Raw genomic sequence first — 21,113 nt, 5'->3', positions numbered from 1 at the left:
AAGAAAAACCTGAATTTCGCCAAACAAAGACAGAAAATGCAAAAACTTTAATGGAAACAGATTATCTGTATTATAAACACTTTGGTAACACTTTATTTTACAGGTCTGCACATTTCATGGTAATTAGGTGATAATTAGCAAGTACATTTCTTTGGAATTACTGCCAAATTACCCCAATATTTACAGTTGCCTAGTAAAATTATACCGGTCATAGATAACGTATTTAATCGCTTTTTATGCTGTTTTCTGAAATTTGCTGACTATGGCAAGCCAAGTTAGCTCACCTTAAAGCACATTACGCTAGATTTGAGATAAAGTTAACAAACCCCCAGTTGGACAGGATTTATTTAAACTTTTAGTACATAGTAATTTAAATGAGGGCTATTTAAGTGTTCCTACTGGGTAGCTGATTTACTTAAAAAAGATGTCCGAAAAAAAATTCTGAAAAAAAAGATCTGAAAAATGTCTGAAAATAAAAGTCTGAAAAAAAAGATCTGAAAAAAAAGTAAAAAAAAAAAGATCTGAAAAAAAGTCTGAAAAATAGATCTGAAAAAAGTCTGGAAAAAAAAAATTCTGAAAAAAAAGATCTGAAAAATGTCTGAAAAAAAAAGTCTGAAAAAATGTCCCAAAGAAAAGTCTGAAAAATAGATCTGAAAAAAAAAATTCTGAAAAAAAATATCTGAAAAATGTCTGAAAATAAAAGTCTGAAAAAAAAGTAAAAAAAAAAATATCTGAAAAATGTCTAAAAAAAAAAATTCTGAAAAGAAATATCTGAAAAATGTCTGAAAAAGATGTCAGAAAAAAATTCTGAAAAAAAATATCTGAAAAATGTCTGAAAAAGATGTCCGAAAAAAAAATCTGAAAAATTTCTGAAAATAAAAGTCTGAAAAAAAAGATCTGAAATAAAAGTCTGAAAAAAAAGATCTGAAAAATGTCCGAAAAAAACGATTTGAAAAATTTCGGACAAAAAGTCTAAAAAAAAAGATCTAAAAAAAGTCTGAAAAAAAAGATTTGAAAAATTTCGGACAGAAAAAGTCTGAAAAAAAAGATCTAAAAAAAGTCTGAAAAAAAAGATTTGAAAAATTTCGGACAAAAAAAGTCTAAAAAAAAAGATCTAAAAAAAGTCTGAAAAAAAAGATTTGAAAAATTTCGGACAGAAAAAAACACAACACTTCCTACTTATATACCCCTGGCTGGGTCAGGCAATTAACACACTGCCACCAAGTGTTCCTAAAAGTGAATTACTCCACAACCTCAGTATGTGTCAACATCATTTTTTGGCTCTTACACGGGCTGTGTGTATTTCCCTGCGGATTGAGCGTTTCGACACTTTCCCAGTATTTATATAGGACTTAAGCCTGCTTTATAATAAAGAAACATGAAATCTCACTTTTTTGTAATAGGGGACCTTTAACTAACTTTAGGAATCATTTGAGCGGTCTAGCTCTGAGCTGTAGGCTATAGTGCAGCTCATTACAGCAGCTGACTCTAGGACCCAGCAGAGAAGCAGCCTACCTCAAGTTCCTCACCAGCGGATCTGCAGTGTATCGACTTTATCTGTCAGCGGTGGCCACACACACACGCCTTCACACTCACTCATGGGCCTGCATTAAACTTCAACAACTCCCTCTCACATGGACAGCATCACCAGCAGAATGGAGACAAAAAGCACCAAATGTAAGTTTTACTTTTACTTGAAACACTGCTGCAAAAAGAGATTGACTGGTACTGGTGAATGCTTTGAATGATTGTTTTGCATCTCTTTGTGCAGTTTGCAAAAGTGGATTTTGACATGCATGTTTGTTTTATGTGATAATTAGTCTTTTTTTGTGGCTGTCAAAACGGTGGGATCGTCTCACACACACCCACTGTGTGTTTCCTTCCTCCCACACATCTGACTGCTGCAGCACCCTCACTCAGGCTCCCTACACTTCACTGCTTTTACTGGAGATTATTGCTGGAAAAATTTTATATTTCAACATTTCTTGCCCTAATTACACTCAATGTGTACTCATATTATTCTCTACATTTCTTTTCTCCGTGTGACTCCTAAAACCAGGAACCAGGACACTTCCTTTTCCCTGTAATCCCCCCTCCTGTTCATCTAAGACACAATGGTAGTGCACTTTAAACATATAAATATCCTTGCTTTGGTCTCCCCCCCAAGCTGCTTGGAGAGGCAGAGAACCAAGTGTTCATCTGAAGTTTGATTGTTGTTACAGAAAGTGAACCTCACTCTCATCTTGAGTCAAGTCAAATATCTGGATGTGGAGAGATGAGATATTTGGAGATTAATCATGGATATCATTGTTTGATGTTGGACACCACCAGCAGAGAAATCTCATGGGGTGCTCCAGTGGCTTTTTGTGTTGAAATAGCAAGAAATACAAAATGTGTTTCCACCCCATGTTTTTTGTTTTTTTCTGGGAGGGGTGCAGTTGCCCCCCTGCACAGTACAACATTTTTCCACATTGTAACTGAAAACAAATACACTTGCCCCCCTTGTGGGCTTTTGCGCAAGCGTAGGAGTTAACAGCATTAACAGGGCAAGGTGTGACCCAACTCAGCATTTCACATATGAAGTTATGGTTTCATTTTTTGATTTAAGTTTGTATGTTGGGTTTTTTACAATTCAGCTGATGTTGCTGTATCATGTTACTGCTTTGAGAGCTGTAGAGTGCTTTTTCATAGACTTGTTGCCAGCCGCCCGCCAGGCAGGTAAACATGTGAGAGTGATTATAACATCCAACTTAATGGACATTTTTGCTCAGCTGACTAGAGAGGTGAAAGGAAATGGGACAAACTGAATACATGGTGCTTTATTTTTACATCCGGCACCTTTTAACAGCCTCTTTGCCTTCAAGAAAAATATATTTTTTTTGAGTCACTTCTGCCTTTCCTGTCCATGATTTCCTAATTTGCCATCCTTCGTCACCATGTCAGTGTATGTGGCTTATGTGGATGTTACCAGCGTGTTTTAGTGTGTACACAAAGTATCTAAAGAAGGAGGTATCTGTTGGTCTGGTCCAGGTTGAGAGAAATCCTTGCCTGTCACTCCCGTCTCTCTCGACACACATACAAACACACAGGAATTTTGCTTGACTGACTTTCTATCCGAGCTTTGTGTTTGTGTAAACCCCACAGGAGAAAACACACAGTGACGGCTGGTGATCCCTTGGGAGCACCCTACAGTTTACATGGGACTTTGAATCCCCTGATCGGCTGCTGCTAAATCACTTTTCCTTGATTTGTCTTGAATAAGGTCAGTGTTGTGCTTAAAGTTGCATTAACTGATTTTTGGGACATTAGAAGCGAGCTGTAAACATATTGGACATTAGACATATTATCATTTTTTCCGCTGATATGCCAAACTTGTTGCCAAACAAAAGCCTCTTTGCACACCCAGCGCACAAGTATCAACATTAGAATTCATTTGGAGTCATGTTTTTGTCCACCTGATGAATGTAAGGCCAGTATTCTTTAGCTGCTAAACGCTCCACTGTGCTCACCAGCTAGTCGCTAAACAGTGGTGGAATGTAACTAAGTACATTTACTCAAGTACTGTTCTTAAGTTAGATTTTGAAGTATCATTACTTCACTTGGGTGTTTCCATTTCATGCTACTTCATACTTCTAATCTACTACATTTCAAAGGTACTTTTTACTCCACTACATTTATCTGACAGCTTTAGTTACTTTACGAATGAAAATTTAACATAAAAACATATGAAGAACTTTTTAAAAAATGTTGCTTTGTAAAATATTAAACTACTTTTGAAATGTACAAAACTTGAGCTTAAACTATAAATCGATTAATCAATTAGTTGATTAAGTAATAATAATATTCATGCAAAAATGCCTGAAACATTTCATAGTTTCAGGTTCTCGGATGTGAAGAGTTGCTGCTTTTCATTTTAATAATGTTAATAGTTGTAATTTATTAGTAATAATGTTGAGGTTTGGACTGTTGGTTGGCTATTTTCAGAATTTCTACAAACCAATCGATTAATGGAGATAACAATAAGCAAATTAATCCATTATGAAAATAATCATTAGTTGGTGTAAAATCCTGATTTACATTAATGCATGAGTACTAATAATCTAATGATAGAACATATAATAGTGTAACATGTCACAGGAGACATGTTATCATCAAGTACTTGAAGTAAACTTTACTACTGAAGTAAAGGATCGGAATACTTCCTCCAACACTGTTGCTAACTTTGACTGTCAGCGGTTCGTTGCTGCCTTGGGAAGTAATGTACAGTGGGTTTATTAGAGCTTATTTTTTGCTGAAAACAGTCTGCTGCTGCTGCTCCTGCTGGAAATGAGTGAACCAAAACAGCAACATTGCTGGCCATAAAATCAAAACAATGAGCTAAAAGGATCTAAAACGCACCCCAAAACTGAGGAGAACTGTAAAGTCTGGTGATAACACTGTGGATTATTCATTATGAGTGACATCCATCACATTACAGGTCATGAGTAATTTGACCCATTGTTAATGTACAAATGCAGCTTTAAATAGATCATTGGTTAATTGTCTCTAAGGTTATTTTTGTTCCTTTTCTGACCGTCAAAGCTTGCTCTGTGTGGAGTTACACAAGTCCTGATATCAAGCTTGTATAAAGTTGGTGAGAGGCAGGTATGAGCTTGAACGGGAGCTTCTTAATATGCGCTATCCAAGCCAGCTGGAGCAGCAGTGTAAAAGGTTTTGTTTCCACGGTCGCCTCAGCAGAGCACCAGGTGGGTGTGAGAGGGGAGAGGCCGTCCCCACAGAGTTGCATTGCAGTGGTGGGATTGTCCGTAATTTAGCCCAGCAGATATGATGAATCGTGGCTATTGTCAGGATTTTTTGGAGCATATGGAACAACTTGTGGACTCCACAATGATGCATATAAATGTAACATACTGCTCATGTAAGCACAAGTCTGCTGCATGCACATGAAATCCCAAATCCATCCATGTCATTCCTCTAATGAGACGGTTCGCTCCGCATATCCACATTCCACTGGGACTCTATGAAAAGAGAACCTGTGTGTTGGGTGAATGTGTTTTTGCTTGTGTGCACGCCTATGGGAAATTGTTTTTCCCCCTCGTATTAGTTATTCATAAAAGCAACCAATAGCTCTGAGTAACAATTTATTTTTTCACGATACGAATCTTCAGGCTTGTGGAGAATGTGTTTGAGAGCAAACAAGGATTTGAATTGTTAAAAGTTGAATTGAAACATGGTTTCAGTGGGTTATGGGTTAGCAGGGCAAAAGAGCACAATTAAAATGCTGTGTGCTGTCGTCATCTAGCCTGTCAGGTCAGTGACCTCACTGTGTGTGCATTTATGCCATATTAGTCATTGGGGCATGCTGTAATCTGCATTTTTTACATGGCAAAAACAGAGTTTGTTGAAGTAATTTTACTCCAAAGTGTATATCATTCTTAAAGGATTATTCCAGTGGTTTACAGCCATCTTACTGTCATCGTTTTAGCTAATGTAACTAAAATGTAATGCTGTCATTGTCCAGATTTTGGGTGCAAATGCTCAGTTGGAAACAGCTTTCCAATGGGGGCCAAGGAAACAGGAGCCGTCACTGCAGTAAAAGCTCATCCTGTGGTTCAGTTGGATGTCAGCAATACTTGTAGTTATTACAGATTGTTTGGGTGACAAATGTCAATGTTCACCTTCATTTAAACATCCAAATCACATCTTTTGATTAGACTGTTAAATAGCTGTCTTGGCCCCTCTAGATTCTGTTGTAAATCTGTTTCCAGTGGAGCACTCCTGTCTATTCTCTCTGCAGTGCTCGGTAAATGCAGTGTTATTCTAACCAATTGAAACACCAGCTATAATAACAAGGAGATATAAGGAGAGAGAATCTCCCCTCCGTATACATTTTAATTAAACATGTAAAGTTCCCTTGTTTTGTTTCCTCTATCAAGTTTTTAGACGTAAAAAAATTAGTGCGTAGACATGCAGACGCTCATTCATACATTAACTTACATAGAGTATAATATATATGCCCCATCCTGCATGAGCTGTAAATCATGGATGATTGTGGACCAACCCTATAAGAAGTGGAATTCCCCTCTTTAACCCCTGTGAGATGAGAAGATCACTGTGATTCATATGTCTGAGACATGTGCAGGGTAATTGTGTGTAACTGTATGTGTTCGTGTGGGCGTGCACATGTGCATTGTGTAGAGGCAATGGTCATTCTCTGCACCGCTGTTTATATAGGGTTTCCATGGAGATGTGCGGCACAACATTACAGCAGGCGGCTATAGAGCGTGTGACACTTATATGGTCCTTTCTTCTGTTGCAGAGGGTGAAAAGTGACTCTGCCTGCCTGGGGTGTGCATGCATACAGGTACAAGCAATATACTCCCAGCGACATTTCAGATTTATTGGAGAGACTTGCCTTACCTGTTCTCAGTATCACTTTTGAAAAATAGCGTGTGATGTGTAGGCATGTGATATGAGGGTTGCCACCAGCCAAATGCTGTAAAATATGCAAGTGGCTGCTAGATTTGCTTCCCTCACCAGCCAAAAAAACAATGATAATCTTTATAGTTGCTGGTAGATTTTGAAATCCACCAACCACAGTGGCAGGTGGACAAAAAAAATTAATTTCCAACCCTGGATATGATATGTTTATAAAAATGACACGACATGAATTAGGTCCATCCTTTGCCTTTTTGTTGTCCAATCTCCATCACATGGTGTTATATGGAACTGTTCTTCAGCAGGAAAAGCTCTCGTTCTGTATGAAGAGGTAGCCTAGAGGTGGTAAACTGCCACTGTCATTTGGTTTTCATTGGCATTTCATTGATGTGGGTGTTTCTAAACTAAATTCTGGTCAAATTTGTTTAACATTGCATGTTGAAACATTATATATAGAATATGGGAAAGCTGTGTTTGTCACTGTGGGGTTTACCTAGTGCTTTGAAATGCCTTCATATTCCTCTGATGAAGGGCATCACTCAACAAAACAACCCGCTGAAATGTCTACCCATACAATTACAGTTCTGCCTCCAGGTTACAACAGTTGGCAGCAGACACTGTTGTATAGCTTTTTTGACAAATACAGATACATCGCCATGATGTTACATTATTTTAGGCTCCTTTACCTCCTTATCAATCTCAGTGGCCTCAGGCTACTTTGAAAACTGACAATGTAAGTGATGATTGATTCTGGAAATAGTAATATTGCATCAAGATATAGGATTCACATGTTAATCCAAAAACAAAAAAATACTACATACCATTCTGTGTGGCCTAATTCACGCTACATTTATCCTAAAGCAACTACACTAAGAATGGTCATTTAGTAGTGATTTGCTAATGATTGTAAAGGCTGTTTATTCTTCAGATATACAGGGTGCACAGGAAAGTTTTTATTCGCAAGTTCTTTTTCACTTTAATCAGCAGGTGGCAAGCAAGACACAGGAACTTGGCTTGTAGCATTTATTCACCGAAAAATAGCCTAAACTACATTAGAGGTGGGGAAAAAAAATTTACATTATAGTATCGTGATATTTTGCGTGGCAATAAACAGATGCAAAAAACAAGGGCAAATTGCACTCAGCTGCAAAACTTTATGGGCGTGTTGTAATATCATTAACGCAATCTCTTTTGAGAACCAGACGATGAGACAGATAAAGGTTGCTAGTGATGCACAATTCATGCTATTAGTGGCCGCAATCCACTCTTCTGTGAATTTGCCGGTCAGTCTCTGTCCTAGTTTTCTGGTGAACAACTGAAGACAGCGCTCCGCTTCGGTCAAAATCCCATTAACACGAAAAATCCCAACTGGAGACAAAGCAGCTCCTTTTCTCCTTCTGTGTATGTGTGATTATCTGTGTGTGTGTGCGCGCCTGTGTTTGCAGGCTTGTCTGTGTGTTCTGTGTATATTACCCTTGTCTGTGCAACATCAGTAAAGCAGTGCTTCCCCTTGCAGAATAGCATCTTTCTCAGTGTGTGAATACTTTTCTGTGAGGGAGACATAGCATTGTGGTGATCTCATCGGACTCAGGGCAGATACGGGATCTGAATAATACTGACTGCACTGTGGGGCCTTTGTCTGGCAGCAGGCTGAGTCAAGCCCTCTGTGCCATCTCAGACCTGAATAAATCAGAGAGCAGAAAGATGAAAAATGAGAGAGAGGGGAAGGAGGTTTAGCAGACAGACAATCCCCTACATCATGGTCAGTTCTCTGACCTTTGACCTTTTGACCTGAGTCCATATTGAGAAATACCCTGATGCAACTGTCGCCACCTGGCCAGAGCTTCTGTTCCATGACTTCTACCCATCTGTCCATTTTCTATACCTGCTTTTTTTCTGTTCAGTGTCACTGGGGAGATCAGCCTATCCCATAATGCATTGGGAAAAGATAGGGAAATCCCCATCAGAGTTTGCCTGTCTATCACAGTGCTAAACAAGCACATTTGATGAATAGATTTGACACGATAAGGGGGAAGTAAAGGACTACAGAAGGGATGAATTTGACATTAACAGTTTTTTGGGAGGAGGGAAACACTGTCACACGAAGAAAATCAATGGAAAAACCTTCTTCATGTCAGGACATTATGAGCCAGCCCAATCGTATAGCAGTTGGTGAAATAGTCACAAAATTGAATGTATTGATTCTTGTACATAGACAGTCAGCATGAAATCAATTTGTATGTATAATTCACGTAATTGTGAAAAACGGAGTATAGAGAGTGGCGAACGCCGCGTAGGGAGGAGGTCAGGGTGGATGGGTGGGTCTAAAAACACAAGACTTTTACCCAGGAGACCGGCGTTCGTGTCCCGTGTGAAACCAAAAGTCAAAGTTGATGTGTTTGTCACGTAACTTCCATACTTAAGTCACGGCATGTCCAGAGTTATTTTAACCCAAACTGCGATCTTTTCTTAAACCTAACTAAGTAGTTTTATTTTTAAAAGACCGGAGCGGAAATTGACATGTGCGTCATGTGTTGCTGGACATTTATAGGAAAAAGCAGAAATAATACGTTGCTGAAAGTCGTGCTGAGAGTCACGAAAAAAAAGGGAAACTCGTGTCAATGGATACGAATCAAATAGATTAAATTTCATGACTATTTCATGAGACTGTGTTGTATGAGCTGTAAAAGATTACTCATCTCTTGTTTTTCCTCCGTGTCACACTATACACTTCCGTGGCCCACATCTTTGTTCGTGATGCTCCACATCCGTCAGATTTGGCCATTATTGAGCTGATAAAATGTAATCTGATCGCAGGTTTAAGCTTACTAAACCAATTCAAAAGCACAGTGAATAAAACATAATAGAAGTTAGATGGGAAAATGAGCAGCATTGCTTTACTAACCTGACCTGTAACTGGGGCCCCGCTGCTAAGATAGCAGCTCCCTGCTATCACCGCTGCTTCCCAGATTACTCAACTGCAACCATGGGTAGCTGTGGGTGTGTATGTGTGTCTGAACATCAAAAGCTTCTGTGCTCCATTGCTGCCCTTCAAAAGCCAGTTAATGCTTAAACAGGTGAGCGGGAAGTGCACACAAACCCATAATTCTCCCACTCCATCGTCATGGAAACGTCCCAGCCGCTTAAGAGGCCTAATGACTTTGAGTAGGTTTCTCTCTCTGTGACTAGCTCATTAGAGTGGCCTAATTAGAGGGAGTGAGGATGCACGTTCAAGCTAGAAATATGTTACAAACTGCAAGATACGTACACACTCCCATTTAAATTATGTCCACAAATATTTGCAAAGATAAGATGGATTTAACTTAAAGCTTGCTCTACTTTAGGGAAACTAAGATGTAAGGCTGGAAGTAATTGAGCTGTGGAATGCATGCTCCCAAATGCTTTAGGTTTTGCCTAATTTAAGATTATGAAGTGGTGTTTTCAAGTAAGCAATCAGCTGAAGTATCAGTCTGTAGGACAATACCAGACAATTATTTCTGAAGTAAAAAAAAAAAAAACTAGGACAGAATAATGTATCAACAAAGGATTTCAAAGCATCTATTTCCCTGGACTGTTTCCATCTCTAGTGTATTTATTGTATTTGTGCGTACACTTGTGTGAGTATCATGGGGTGTGCTGTATTTTATGATAACCTGAAGCATCTTCCCGTGTGCAATAAAAACAGTGGGGAGAACATGTTAGTTCCTCTCTGCCCTTAATTTGTATACCTTTACGACTCCTCCAAAGTTTTTCCACATGCTGCCCTCACCTGCTGCTCTACTTCAGTGCGGTTTGCATTGTGCATTTGGTATACATGTTTATTATTGTATGTTTGTCTAAAACTTCCACCCACATAATAAATTTACGTGTCAAAGCCATGAGAAAGGAACTCTGTCTCTCTGGAGGACTACCTGCAGCAGCTAAATAAAGGTCTGTAATAATGGCACATTCAAAAGCTCTATTATATTGTCATCCTTTTGAAATACAGTTGTAGAAGCAGGCACGTTCAATGTTATCAGGACCAGGATCTAGACAGTGCAATGAGAATGGGGTCACCAGAGACAGTACAGTTAAAAAGTGGGAGTGGGTCAGCTGACAGGAAGAGGAAACAGAAGGCCGGAGGTGATAAGTGATGTCATCAGAAGAGGGAGGAAGTCCATCTCTATAGGGGTTGTATGGGGCATCCCCATGCAGTTGATCAGCCCATTAACTGATGTAGGACAGGAAAGGTGTTTTTTTTATTGGCAGCATGTGGAATAAAATCATTCATATAACTTTACACATTCAGCAGATACAGAACATCATTAGTATTCATTTGGAGTTGTCCACTGCTAAAGGTTCTCTATATGATATGCAGAGCATTAATACAGCAGCAAACAACGATTTGCTCTGTAAAGATATAGAGGAGTAATGTCTACCTGAGCAGAGAATGAAGTTTCTATTGACATCGCTGGGCCGGCCGCGCACGCTTTTAGTGCATGCTCGTGCATGTGAGCGTGACCCACTGTGCTAGCTCGAGGCCGCCGCTCTGCACTGCTCTCATATGACGGTTACAGCTGATAACGCCGTCGTGGAGGCGTAGCTCCCACACTCCGGTTCCCCCCCTATGTTAACGCTGTTAGCTCTGTCAGCAGTGTTGCCTTTGTTTTCACTGGTAGCGCTGTTAGCACCATTGGCTACGACCAAGCCCCCAGGAAGAGCGCCGGGCTATGAAGCAAATCTTCGTTGTGGCCAAACGGTGGTACTACAACTTCTGTGTCCGTCACATGATGCCATTGGGCCCAAAAATACTTTTTCCCAAAGACTTACATTGGGAAAGAGACATCTGTAACTCAGCGGATAATTTGTTTTTGAGGTAAATCAACTTCCTAGTATGAACACTTGAAAAGCCCTTATTTAAATCATTAGGTCCTAAAAGTTATAAAATGCACTAATAGCCGAATCCAGATATATTGAGCACGATATATCCCCTTTAAAGGAAACGCTACTGCGCCTGATCTATAGGCCCAATGGATGCGGAAGATCGCCGGATGATACGGGTATTTTATCACTCGGCAGTCGAGCCATTTTGGCTTCATGCCAATGCGCCGGCTCAGCTGTCGCCATGTTGAGAGCTGTGCGAAGGCAATAGAAATGCTCCCAATCTCGCATTTAGCCCCTTTAATATTACAATATTGATTATAGCCACTAAGAAATCTGTGCCATTCATAAATATGAACTAAATTTGAATCAGGTCATCCACCTCAAATCTACCCTAAATGAGGAATACACAGGCCAAACAGTAGCAAAAAGACAGTTAGGTCACGGTTGCAGTCATCTTACTGATTTCTATCATCTTCCCAATGAACCAACAGTGTCTCTGTTTACCTATGGTGGGCTCCGGTGATATCAGTTTGTGAATGCCCAGACTTGTTTTGTGCCAGGGAGAGGAGAACCGTCAGACCTGGGAAATGCCTGGAATCTGAGGAGTAGAGTGGGAGGAGATTTCATCATGATAGGGCACAGGCTGGTGAGAGACTACATTGTTGGCACAGCTCTAAATGTAATTAAAAAACCTCAAGCACATCTGGTCATCTGGTTTACCTCACCTTTGTTAGCATGTAATGTCTGCACACACCTCAGTGATTTATGTATATAGAGCTAATGTGGGTTTCTGAACTACAGATGTGACATCCATTTTTTCTCTATCTGTCATCTAAATGTTATGATTCAGCTTTGTTCTTTAAACATGCAGTCCTAGCTTTGATGACCGAGTTGAATGATGGTATTTAGATGACCCTCACACGGCATTAAGATAACATTCTGCTGTCTCTTAACTGAAAAACCTCTCCTGGGACTCACTTAACATGAGATAAGATTGTGCTTTTTCACACACGCACAAAAAAAAAATGTTTTTCATTTCCTTTCAAAAATTGCTGGGTCATATTGTTCAGCCAGCCTCAGTGATGGGACAAAGAGAGAGTCCCACGCTCTGTGTCTGGACACCTCAAAGTCTTCAACCTGCTTTCATGTCAGATCAGGTTGGGAAATGGCTGTATATCCAACATGTCCAAAGACAATACGGAAGGGGAGACTTCCAAGAAAAGCCCAGCAGTTTTCATTAGATACTGATCTCTTGTGGAGTCGCAGATGGTACGATCGTTTGAGTTTCTCACAGCAGCCTTACCTCTTTGGGGTTATAACTATGTTTTGTATCATGGATTTCACTGTAAATCTGGAAAATGCATCTATTTTTTAGATCTATAGTCTGTTTGTTACCTGAATATTTCTGTCCTGAACACGTCAGTTTTACACAAACGCATGAGAGCTATTGTACCCAGTCGTAATGTAAAGAAAAGTGATGTGTTTTACAACATAGTGTGCTTTCCCGTCCCTCCTCTGGCATCCGCGGTCCTGTGTGAGTTCACAGCTTTACTGAGGAGGTCAGAGGTCACATTTAGTCACAGTGAGGAGTGGTTTGGTCAGGCCATAAGCAAGTCGAGCAGGGTGTGTCTGGGGCATTTGTCACAGCCAGAGAGGATTTTGAAAAAAGTTGGGAAACACTAGAAATGCCTCAGGGAAGCTATCTGGCCTTTGTATCAAATTAGATGGTAGGAGGACTTCCTGTCTACATTATTAGGCAATTCATTTTCCATTTAGTCTGTATTTTGAAATCCTCTTTATATGTGCACACAGTTTGAGTCATTCATTGTCTGTCATTCATTGTCTAGTGGTATTGCTTCAGTGTTTTTCATGGATATCCCCTTAAACTCTACGGGTTTCTTTTTTCATCACCATTGTCTCTTTTTCTACAAATGTATGTATGTATGTATGTATATATGTATATATATATGTATGTATGTATGTACAGTATGTATGTATATATGTATATATGTATGTACTGTATGTATGTATGTATGTATGTATGTATTCATAGTCTTGTTTTGTCTTGTCTTGTCTTGCCATTTGGACAATTTTTTCAAGTTCTTTACTTGTGTTATGACAACATTTATCATTTGAGAAGAACATTTGCTTCTTGTGTCAAATGAAAAAATGTAAAAAGGGGTTTTGTAGAATTTTTTTAATATTTATATATAAATAATGTATTGAAAAAAGTATTGTTTTGGTATAAGTACAGTAATTAGTATGGTATTGGTACAGTAAATTGATACCACTGTGTTGTGTTTGCTAAATATGAAGCAGCTGCGCAAGTCAGCTTAGTTTAGCATAAAAACTGATTTAAATCTGTGCAAACATCGAAGCATAAAAACGACATGATGTGGTTTTACGGGATATAATAGATATAACCTGTTAATTGGCGAGTTTTAGAGGCATATGAGTGGTATTGATCTTCTCATCTAACTCTTGACAAGAAAGTAAATAAGCATATTTCCCAAAATGTAGTATTTTTAACTAATGAGGTTTCAATAGGTGCGAGCAAAAAGGGTTCCTACCTCCGTATTAATCTAATATAGTAACTTCACAGTGATTGTTGTACAGTTTTGTGCACCATACGGCCCTACAGCCAGCTGATGCTGTTTTCATTGTGCAGCTGATATGCAGTAAAAGCCTACACTTAGGAGAAGCAGTGTGTTTTGTCTGTGCGTGTGAGTTTCCTCATCTCTGTGCATACGGTCGTGTATTTGTCTGCGTGTGCTTGTGGGTTTGTTTGTGCAGCGCCGGTGCCCTTGTGATTGAAGGCAGCATGTCGTATCGTGTTTGCGGCAAATGAGTCTGCCCCAAGGCAACAAGTCATCCACGTGTAACCCTGGAAAGTCTCAACTTGCCTCTCCCTCCACACTCCACTCCACAGCCTTTACTCAATCTCTCCTGTATCTTTCACTTTGTATTTTCAGAATTGCATTTTCAAATACATTGAAATATGCAGGTTACCACTTGCAGTATCGGCTTCACTGGGAACATTTTACTGGTATCTTTATCAGAGATAAGCATGTTTAACGATGCTCTAATGTAAAAGGAGTAGTACAATGCCTTACTGTACTGTAATCTGGCATGTCAACGGGTTCACTGGCATCATCTGGATGGCAGTCTTTATGTGCAACTAGTTAAAGGTTAATAATGCATTGAGGGGAAGAATGCGAAAGAATAAAGAATGTGAGTTAGCTATTAGTCGACATGTGTGTGTTTACACAGCGAGCCTTTCCCAGGTGCTATACGATCCCTAGGATTACAGCCAAGGGGGATCCAATAGAGCTACACACACACCCACACACACACACACCATCACCTCCCTACCCCCTGAAAAGAAAAGAGAGGAGGGGAGACAGAGTGGGAGGGAGGTACAGGGAGATAACAGATCAGAGGGAGGAAGGGAGAGGTGAAAGAAGTGTGAATTCAGCAGTAGGCAGACTATAGCTCACCTCCACTACAAAGACTTCACAGGACGGAGCACACAGGGAGTGCTCTGACTCTGGAATATCTCCTACACTATCTTGCTCGTGTATGAATGAACCGGTTTGTCTCCTTCTTAACCTTGGAAAATGGTGGGACTCTCATCCACCGCTGTCGAGGGTGAGTGTCAGAAGGGAAGTCTTTTGTAGCTTGTCAGGATATTAACACAGCAGGTATCTGAAGCTAAAGAGGGATTTGCAAAGATATGTAAATGTAGGGAACAATGCGAGGACACACACGGGAAGGTGTTGTAAACATGAGGCCGAATGCGAGACATCAGGTGATGTTTACTTGGTGCCCTTAAGTATTGTGCCAGCTTGCTGAAATACCAAGAAATGAGGAGTTGTTGAGAAAGCAGCCAGCCACACTCACAATAGTGAAACATTGCAGTTTTTGTTAAGCCACTAGAGGCTTTTTGTGGGATGCAAATTCTTGTGTGATTAGCTGGAATGTCTGCCTGCAACAATATTGTGAAACAGAGTTGCTGAATTTTGTCACTTTCGACATACTGTGAAGTTATTTCTATGTGTGGGTGAGTGTGGGCGATGCGTGGTAAGATAAGTAAACTCGGGATGAAGAAAGAAAAGCCCTTGGCATGAAAAGGAGGGAGAAGAAAAAAACGTTGCACCATGATTGAGGTCACATTATTCTTCATATCAGGGTTTGTTGGACGTGTTAGCACAGGTGCTCAACTCGCTGACATTACTCACCCGCCCCCCCTCCTCTCTCCCTCAAACAGATTGTACGGAAGGTCTGCTAATGCAAGCCTCTTTTAAAGGTCTGAGTCTGCACTGTTAAAACAAACTTCTCTCTGTGCTTCACTACCCATGCACGCTCGCACAAACACACTTTGCAGAGTCTTGCACTATTAACAAGGTAAGGAATGTCTCTGGTGTTTAACAGCAATTGTCAGATAAGTGTGAAGAGGTAAATGTTTGAGCTTTGAATGACTCTACACATTCCTGCATTGGGCACTGCCTGCAGGCATCTTTTATGCTGTCTAAAAATCTCCTGATGTTTTTTCTCTGATGGATTGAAAAATAATCACTGTGTAGATTAAAAGTTACGGTTTGTCCTTCATGTAGCAGCAAATATACGAGCTCCGATGCTCCTAATGTCATCTGCAAGATTTCACAGACCAGAGGAAAACAACTAATCAGAGCCAAGCTGGAGTCTGCCGTCTCTGAGCAGCTGTCAATCACTTGCAAACTCTGATCAAACGGACAAACTAAACAGCGCTGATCAAATATGAATCAATATTCTGTTACTGTAATGCCTATTTCTCTCCTCAAATGTTTTCAGAAACATCTTGTAGTGTACTGTTTACCTGTGAAATGAGAAAGTTTGTGACCCGGCAGCCATGTTATGATAAGTTGAGGAAATACCAAGCACCGCCCACCAGCCGGAACACAGCCAATAGGAACGCTCTCTTTGAAATGACCTGTGATTGGCCAAAGTCTCCCGTCACGGGCTAGATTTTTTTAAAGCCTGAAAACAGAGCCATAAGGAGGTGCAGAAGTCTAGTTTTCTCTCAGAACACTTAAATTACAATATGCTGAAAGGAAATTATGGAATTTTTGCCCAATGATGCCAAAAAAATTCTGGCTACTGTAGCTTTAAACATAACAATTTGGCATTTTGCGATAAAAACAACACATTTTTCACAGATGTAGGTTCATATGGTATGAAAAGATATAGATATCGGGGCACTACACATTTGCCCCCTGAGGGCCATGGCAGATATAGGCGCTAAATAATCCAAATTGTTGCAGAAATCTGATTTTATGACTCTTGATGATTTCTTGATGATGAAGGTGTGTTCAAGCTGATTAGATCAGATGTCAAAAGATCACGTGGACATGGTTTTATTCCCATTATTCTTTTTAAGGGTGCTTTTTAAAAGCTTTTAGCCTTTTAAAATCTGTTTTCTGCAACATTTTGAAATATTTAGTGCCTATCTGGCAGCCGTTTTGAAAAATGACCTCAGGGGCCAAATTTGCAGCGCCCCGATATCTATATCTTTTCATAACCTAAACCTACATCTGTGCCAGATGTGTTGCTTTTATTGCAAAATGCACAATTGTTATTGTTGTATTATTATTGTAATCTCAGTTTAGCCGCCACACTATAATATAGCATTATTATCTTATGACAGCTTGTGTGTACTGTGGTTTCCCTCAGGTGCTAGGCTCACCATCTGTTTTATCTGGCTTTTAAAGACATCAAAGACACACATCATACTCTCACACAGACACACACATACACACACAGATTTAACAGATCATGTGCTGTTTTAGATGTGTGAGCAGTGTGGTGTTGATTATAAAGGCAAGGCTGAGGATTTAAGGGTGGTCTTATGCGCCTCACATGCCAAATACTACGTAGTAATTCCTCTTTCCTCATTTTGGCACAAGCGGAATAACGCTGTAATCGTCAAATGGGATAATAAGCTTCTTAGAGCGCCAATCCAACTGAAATAGCTTTATGAGTGTTTTGACCCACTTCAACGCCAACTCCTTGAAAGCAACGCCTCGATTTCTTGAGTTATATTCGAATTAATGCTGACTGGTGTGAATTTCAGTTTCTCTCTGAGTCATGCTGTGGATAAGGTTCGGTCTTCCACTAGGTTAGGGGAAGCCCGGTGGTGCGCTAGAGCCAGAATCGAAACAGCTGGACCTTCTGGCAGAGAGACAGCACGCTCGCCAGGCCAAAACATCCCTTGAGTTTCCTCTCCTTCGCAGACCCCCACTTCCTTATTTCCCTTGGGTGAATCAGATCTTAATGAGGACACATTCCAGGTCCCTGCGTGAATTAATTCCTCATGCCCACTTCTCGGAGTGCAAGCATGCCTTTTTATTACAATAGGAGGAAACCGCGCTACTAAAGAAGTGCTTGAGCAGATGCAGCAGGCAAACACACACCTACGGCCTTGACAGGGCATTGTGAGGCCCATAGGAAGACCCACCTCAGGAAAGTATGTCTGTCTTTAAGGAGTGGGAGCAGTCATGTAGTCATGTAGAACACACATCATTTACAAACACAAAGACATTCTACTTGTCAGTGGTGATTACATACACGATTGCTGTGTCAGATTAAGACATTCAAGAGTCCAACTTTCTGCCTAAACTCATTAATATGCTCCTCAAACTGGCACATTCACGCAAAAGGCTGGCTTGTTGCACCAAAGTTCCCTTTTAACACGCCCCACTAAACACACATCATACAACCTGTGTGTTTTACATTTTTGTGTGCATGTCTATATGTGTATATTTTGTGTTTTGTTTACTTGTTGCCATACGACCGCCCAACGAACAAAAGACTTTTCTGGCTCAGCGGCTGTCCCGTGGCTGACCCCAGCGAGATGCACGGTTCAGCAGGTCCGATGTGGTTGGACTGTGAAAATGAGGCAGGAGGTGGGGGTGGGGGAAGTGAGTGAAAGAGATTGAGGGAGTGGAGGGGAGACAGACAAGTGTGCCAGCAGTGACTCAGCCAGTTGTCAGGTTTTACTGCAGGGGATTTTCAGGATTATAGAGGTAGAGAAATGTGTTTTAGGGTACAACAAAACAGAGCTAAAGAATACAAAAGAAGCTAGAAGTCGGCTTATTGGTGACATTTGCTTGTGTCTGGCAGAGAATCAGATAAAGGAGGAATCCAAATACACACATCAGCAGCAGGTTGCGGGGACCTGTTCTCAGGATGTCCAGCAGCTGGGGGGGAGGGAGACGGTTTATTTAAGTTCTGCTCTGAAAACAGGGAGGGAGTGGACCAGATCAACACATGATGTGGATCATATATTCCTATAAGAGAGTCCTCAATGTGTTACAGAACTGGGAGAGTCTTGTTAAGAATGTGTATCGCAGGAGGTTTTTCTGTCTGAGCCAGCTTTTGTGAGTCCAAATCCCTCCCCTGTTTGATAAAGATCAGGTGCCACGAGGCTTTCTGCTTGCTGGCACATTTGGCTCACTCTGGAGCTCTTTATAAAGTGGTTATTCCTGTCAGAATCTCATATTTCTGCCAACATCTGCACAGTCTTTGCAGCACATTTAATTTAGCATTGAAGTTTGGGTTTGTGCCCATCAGTCTGTGAGGCCGGCAACATTTCGGAGTTGCTGCAGAAAGACAACACTGGTTTTCTTGGCTCCTCGTGCAGGATGTTCTGTTGTTATTCTGTGTTAGATTTGTTATTTTTGGTCGCTTCACTTCCACTTTTTTGTCTGAGTTAATGAGCAATTCCCAAATGTTTCATGTCACTCCAGCCTTTTGTCGTTGTTTAGACTGGCTAGTAACAGAGAGGAGGAGGAGGAGGAGGAGGAGGAGGAGAGGAGGGAGACTGTGTGATAAGGCGGCAGATTGATATTGATAAACTGTGAAGCAAAGTGACAGAGAACGAAAGAAAGACACGGGGAAAGGAAAGCAGAAAGAGGCTCTTTGACATGCACCCTTTTGGTTTGTTTAGACATGTCAGTCTGACCTTTGCCCTCTCTGCTGATACACTGAACCCCCTTCTGACCTTTGCCCTCCCCCCTCTCTGTGCAGCGATGGAGGTGTTGGTGAGTGAGCTGGGCGTCCTGCTGAAGATGCTCGACCAGGAGAACCTCAGCTCGTCCACGCAGGAGAAGAAGACCTCCGTGTGGAACCTCCTGCAGCAGATACAGCCGTCAGGTTAGTGAGAGGAGGAAAGACTTTCTAAGTCTGTATCTTACTTCATTTTTATTCTCTTGTTTTATCTGTCAAAAGTTTTTTTTTACACATTAATAAAAATGTGAAATAAACTTGACATTTTAAAGGGTCTTTCGTGCCTCCAGTTTCAGGAACAGACTACATCTACATGAACTCAGCAGTGTACAGAAATGGCACCAGCTTCGTAGAGTCCCTCTTTGAGACATTTGGTGAGTGTGAGCTCCAACATGGTGCTGTAAAATGTGCACCTATCGATTTATATGAGCTGCAAATATCATGTTCTCTTATAAATGTGACTTTAAATGTACATCTCTTACAGACTGTGAGCTTGGAGACCTAAAGGATGTTACAGATGATGTGAAAGAAGACAAGAACGTACAAACTGAAACTTTAAAACAGGCAAGTAGCCTAACTTAACTTCCTTATCTAACTTACTCATTTCCATAAATATCAATTACATGTGACACTGTGTGTGTAGGATGTGAGTTGTTGTATGTATGCTGTCCATCTTTTCAGCAATCACCATCCCAATTCAACTTTGCAGAGGACTATTACACTTCTAAATGACTTGTGGAGGAAAAAGCAAAGAAAAACAGAGATTGTATTCCATGTAGTGGGGGTTTCCCATGCACTCATGCTCATCACTCTGCAAGCTGTTGGAAGATTTAGGGACCCGCCCCACAGCCCAGTGTCTAATTTATGGATATCGTTTTGAGGGTTTTACTCTGTATCTCTTTGATGATGTCTGTGAAAAAAAGATTTCATGGTTATGAGGGAAATTTGAGAGTTGTGTTTGTGTGATCCCCTCAGCAGAGCTGTACAGATTCCCCAGCCCCGCACTCGGCTGACTCTCCTCCTCCTCTTCCCACAACGCCTCCTCCCGAGGAGTATTATGAGGAGGCTGTGCCCCTCAGCCCTGGCAAGTTGCCCGAGTACATCATCACACGAGGTCAGCATCTTCCCGCCTCGGCTGAACTCAGTGATCTCAGTGTGTAAAAACCTCTAAGTCAATAATTACAAAGTAAAGTGCATGATGGAACATAAGGAGTAAATAGGGATGTTTTCCTTTTCATTTACAGTCCGGCCTAGCCCTCCCAACTCTATAGAGGATGGGTATGAAGATGCTGAAAACAACTACCCCACTACCTGCGTAAACACACACCGCAAAAACTCATGTGAGTTGAAAACAAAGTTACCTCCAAAATTAACAATATTACATGATAAAAACTGCCTCTTTTTACAACAAATGAAACACTTTATCTTCTCTCTCCTTGCAGACAACGACTCTGACGCTCTGAGCAGTTCCTACGAGTCCTACGAGGAGGATGAGGAAGAGAGGAGCCCTGGCGTCCAACTCACTCATCAATGGCCCTCAGATGAGAGCTCCATGCCTCCTGCCAGGGACTGTCGCATCTGCGCCTTCCTGCTGCGCAAGAAACGTTTCGGCCAGTGGGCGAAACAGCTGACTGTCATACGGGAGAACAGACTACAGGTGAGACGTTGTGCATTCAATTAAATCTTCAGGAAAGCATGCATTCAGGGATACATACACAATCTCTTCTTCTCTTCTTGAACCTCCTATCCTATGCGTTCACCTTTCTGCA

At 40.8% G+C, this 21,113-nt stretch overlaps 1 protein-coding gene across 2 annotated transcripts in view; it reads left to right on the top strand.

Annotated features, from left to right (window-relative positions):
* Nucleotides 1-1,517: 1,517 nt before the first annotated feature.
* afap1l1a (actin filament associated protein 1-like 1a) overlaps nucleotides 1,518-21,113 on the top strand; it is a 28,791-nt gene continuing 9,195 nt past the window's right edge. The window contains exons 1-7 of one of the 2 annotated variants that reach the window (XM_074648090.1): nucleotides 1,518-1,677; nucleotides 19,366-19,491; nucleotides 19,635-19,718; nucleotides 19,829-19,908; nucleotides 20,320-20,458; nucleotides 20,589-20,684; nucleotides 20,787-21,001. In XM_074648090.1, the coding sequence (XP_074504191.1) occupies nucleotides 1,635-1,677; nucleotides 19,366-19,491; nucleotides 19,635-19,718; nucleotides 19,829-19,908; nucleotides 20,320-20,458; nucleotides 20,589-20,684; nucleotides 20,787-21,001 (783 nt within the window). In that variant the 5' untranslated portion in view covers nucleotides 1,518-1,634. Of the gene's footprint in view, nucleotides 1,678-14,732; nucleotides 14,950-19,365; nucleotides 19,492-19,634; nucleotides 19,719-19,828; nucleotides 19,909-20,319; nucleotides 20,459-20,588; nucleotides 20,685-20,786; nucleotides 21,002-21,113 lie in introns of those variants that run through there. The other variant, XM_074648091.1, reaches the window with a different exon arrangement.

The sequence above is a fragment of the Sebastes fasciatus genome, chromosome 10 (assembly GCF_043250625.1).
Source record: "Sebastes fasciatus isolate fSebFas1 chromosome 10, fSebFas1.pri, whole genome shotgun sequence".
Lineage (NCBI taxonomy): Eukaryota > Metazoa > Chordata > Actinopteri > Perciformes > Sebastidae > Sebastes > Sebastes fasciatus.
This window is presented reverse-complemented; position numbering and strand designations above follow the sequence as displayed.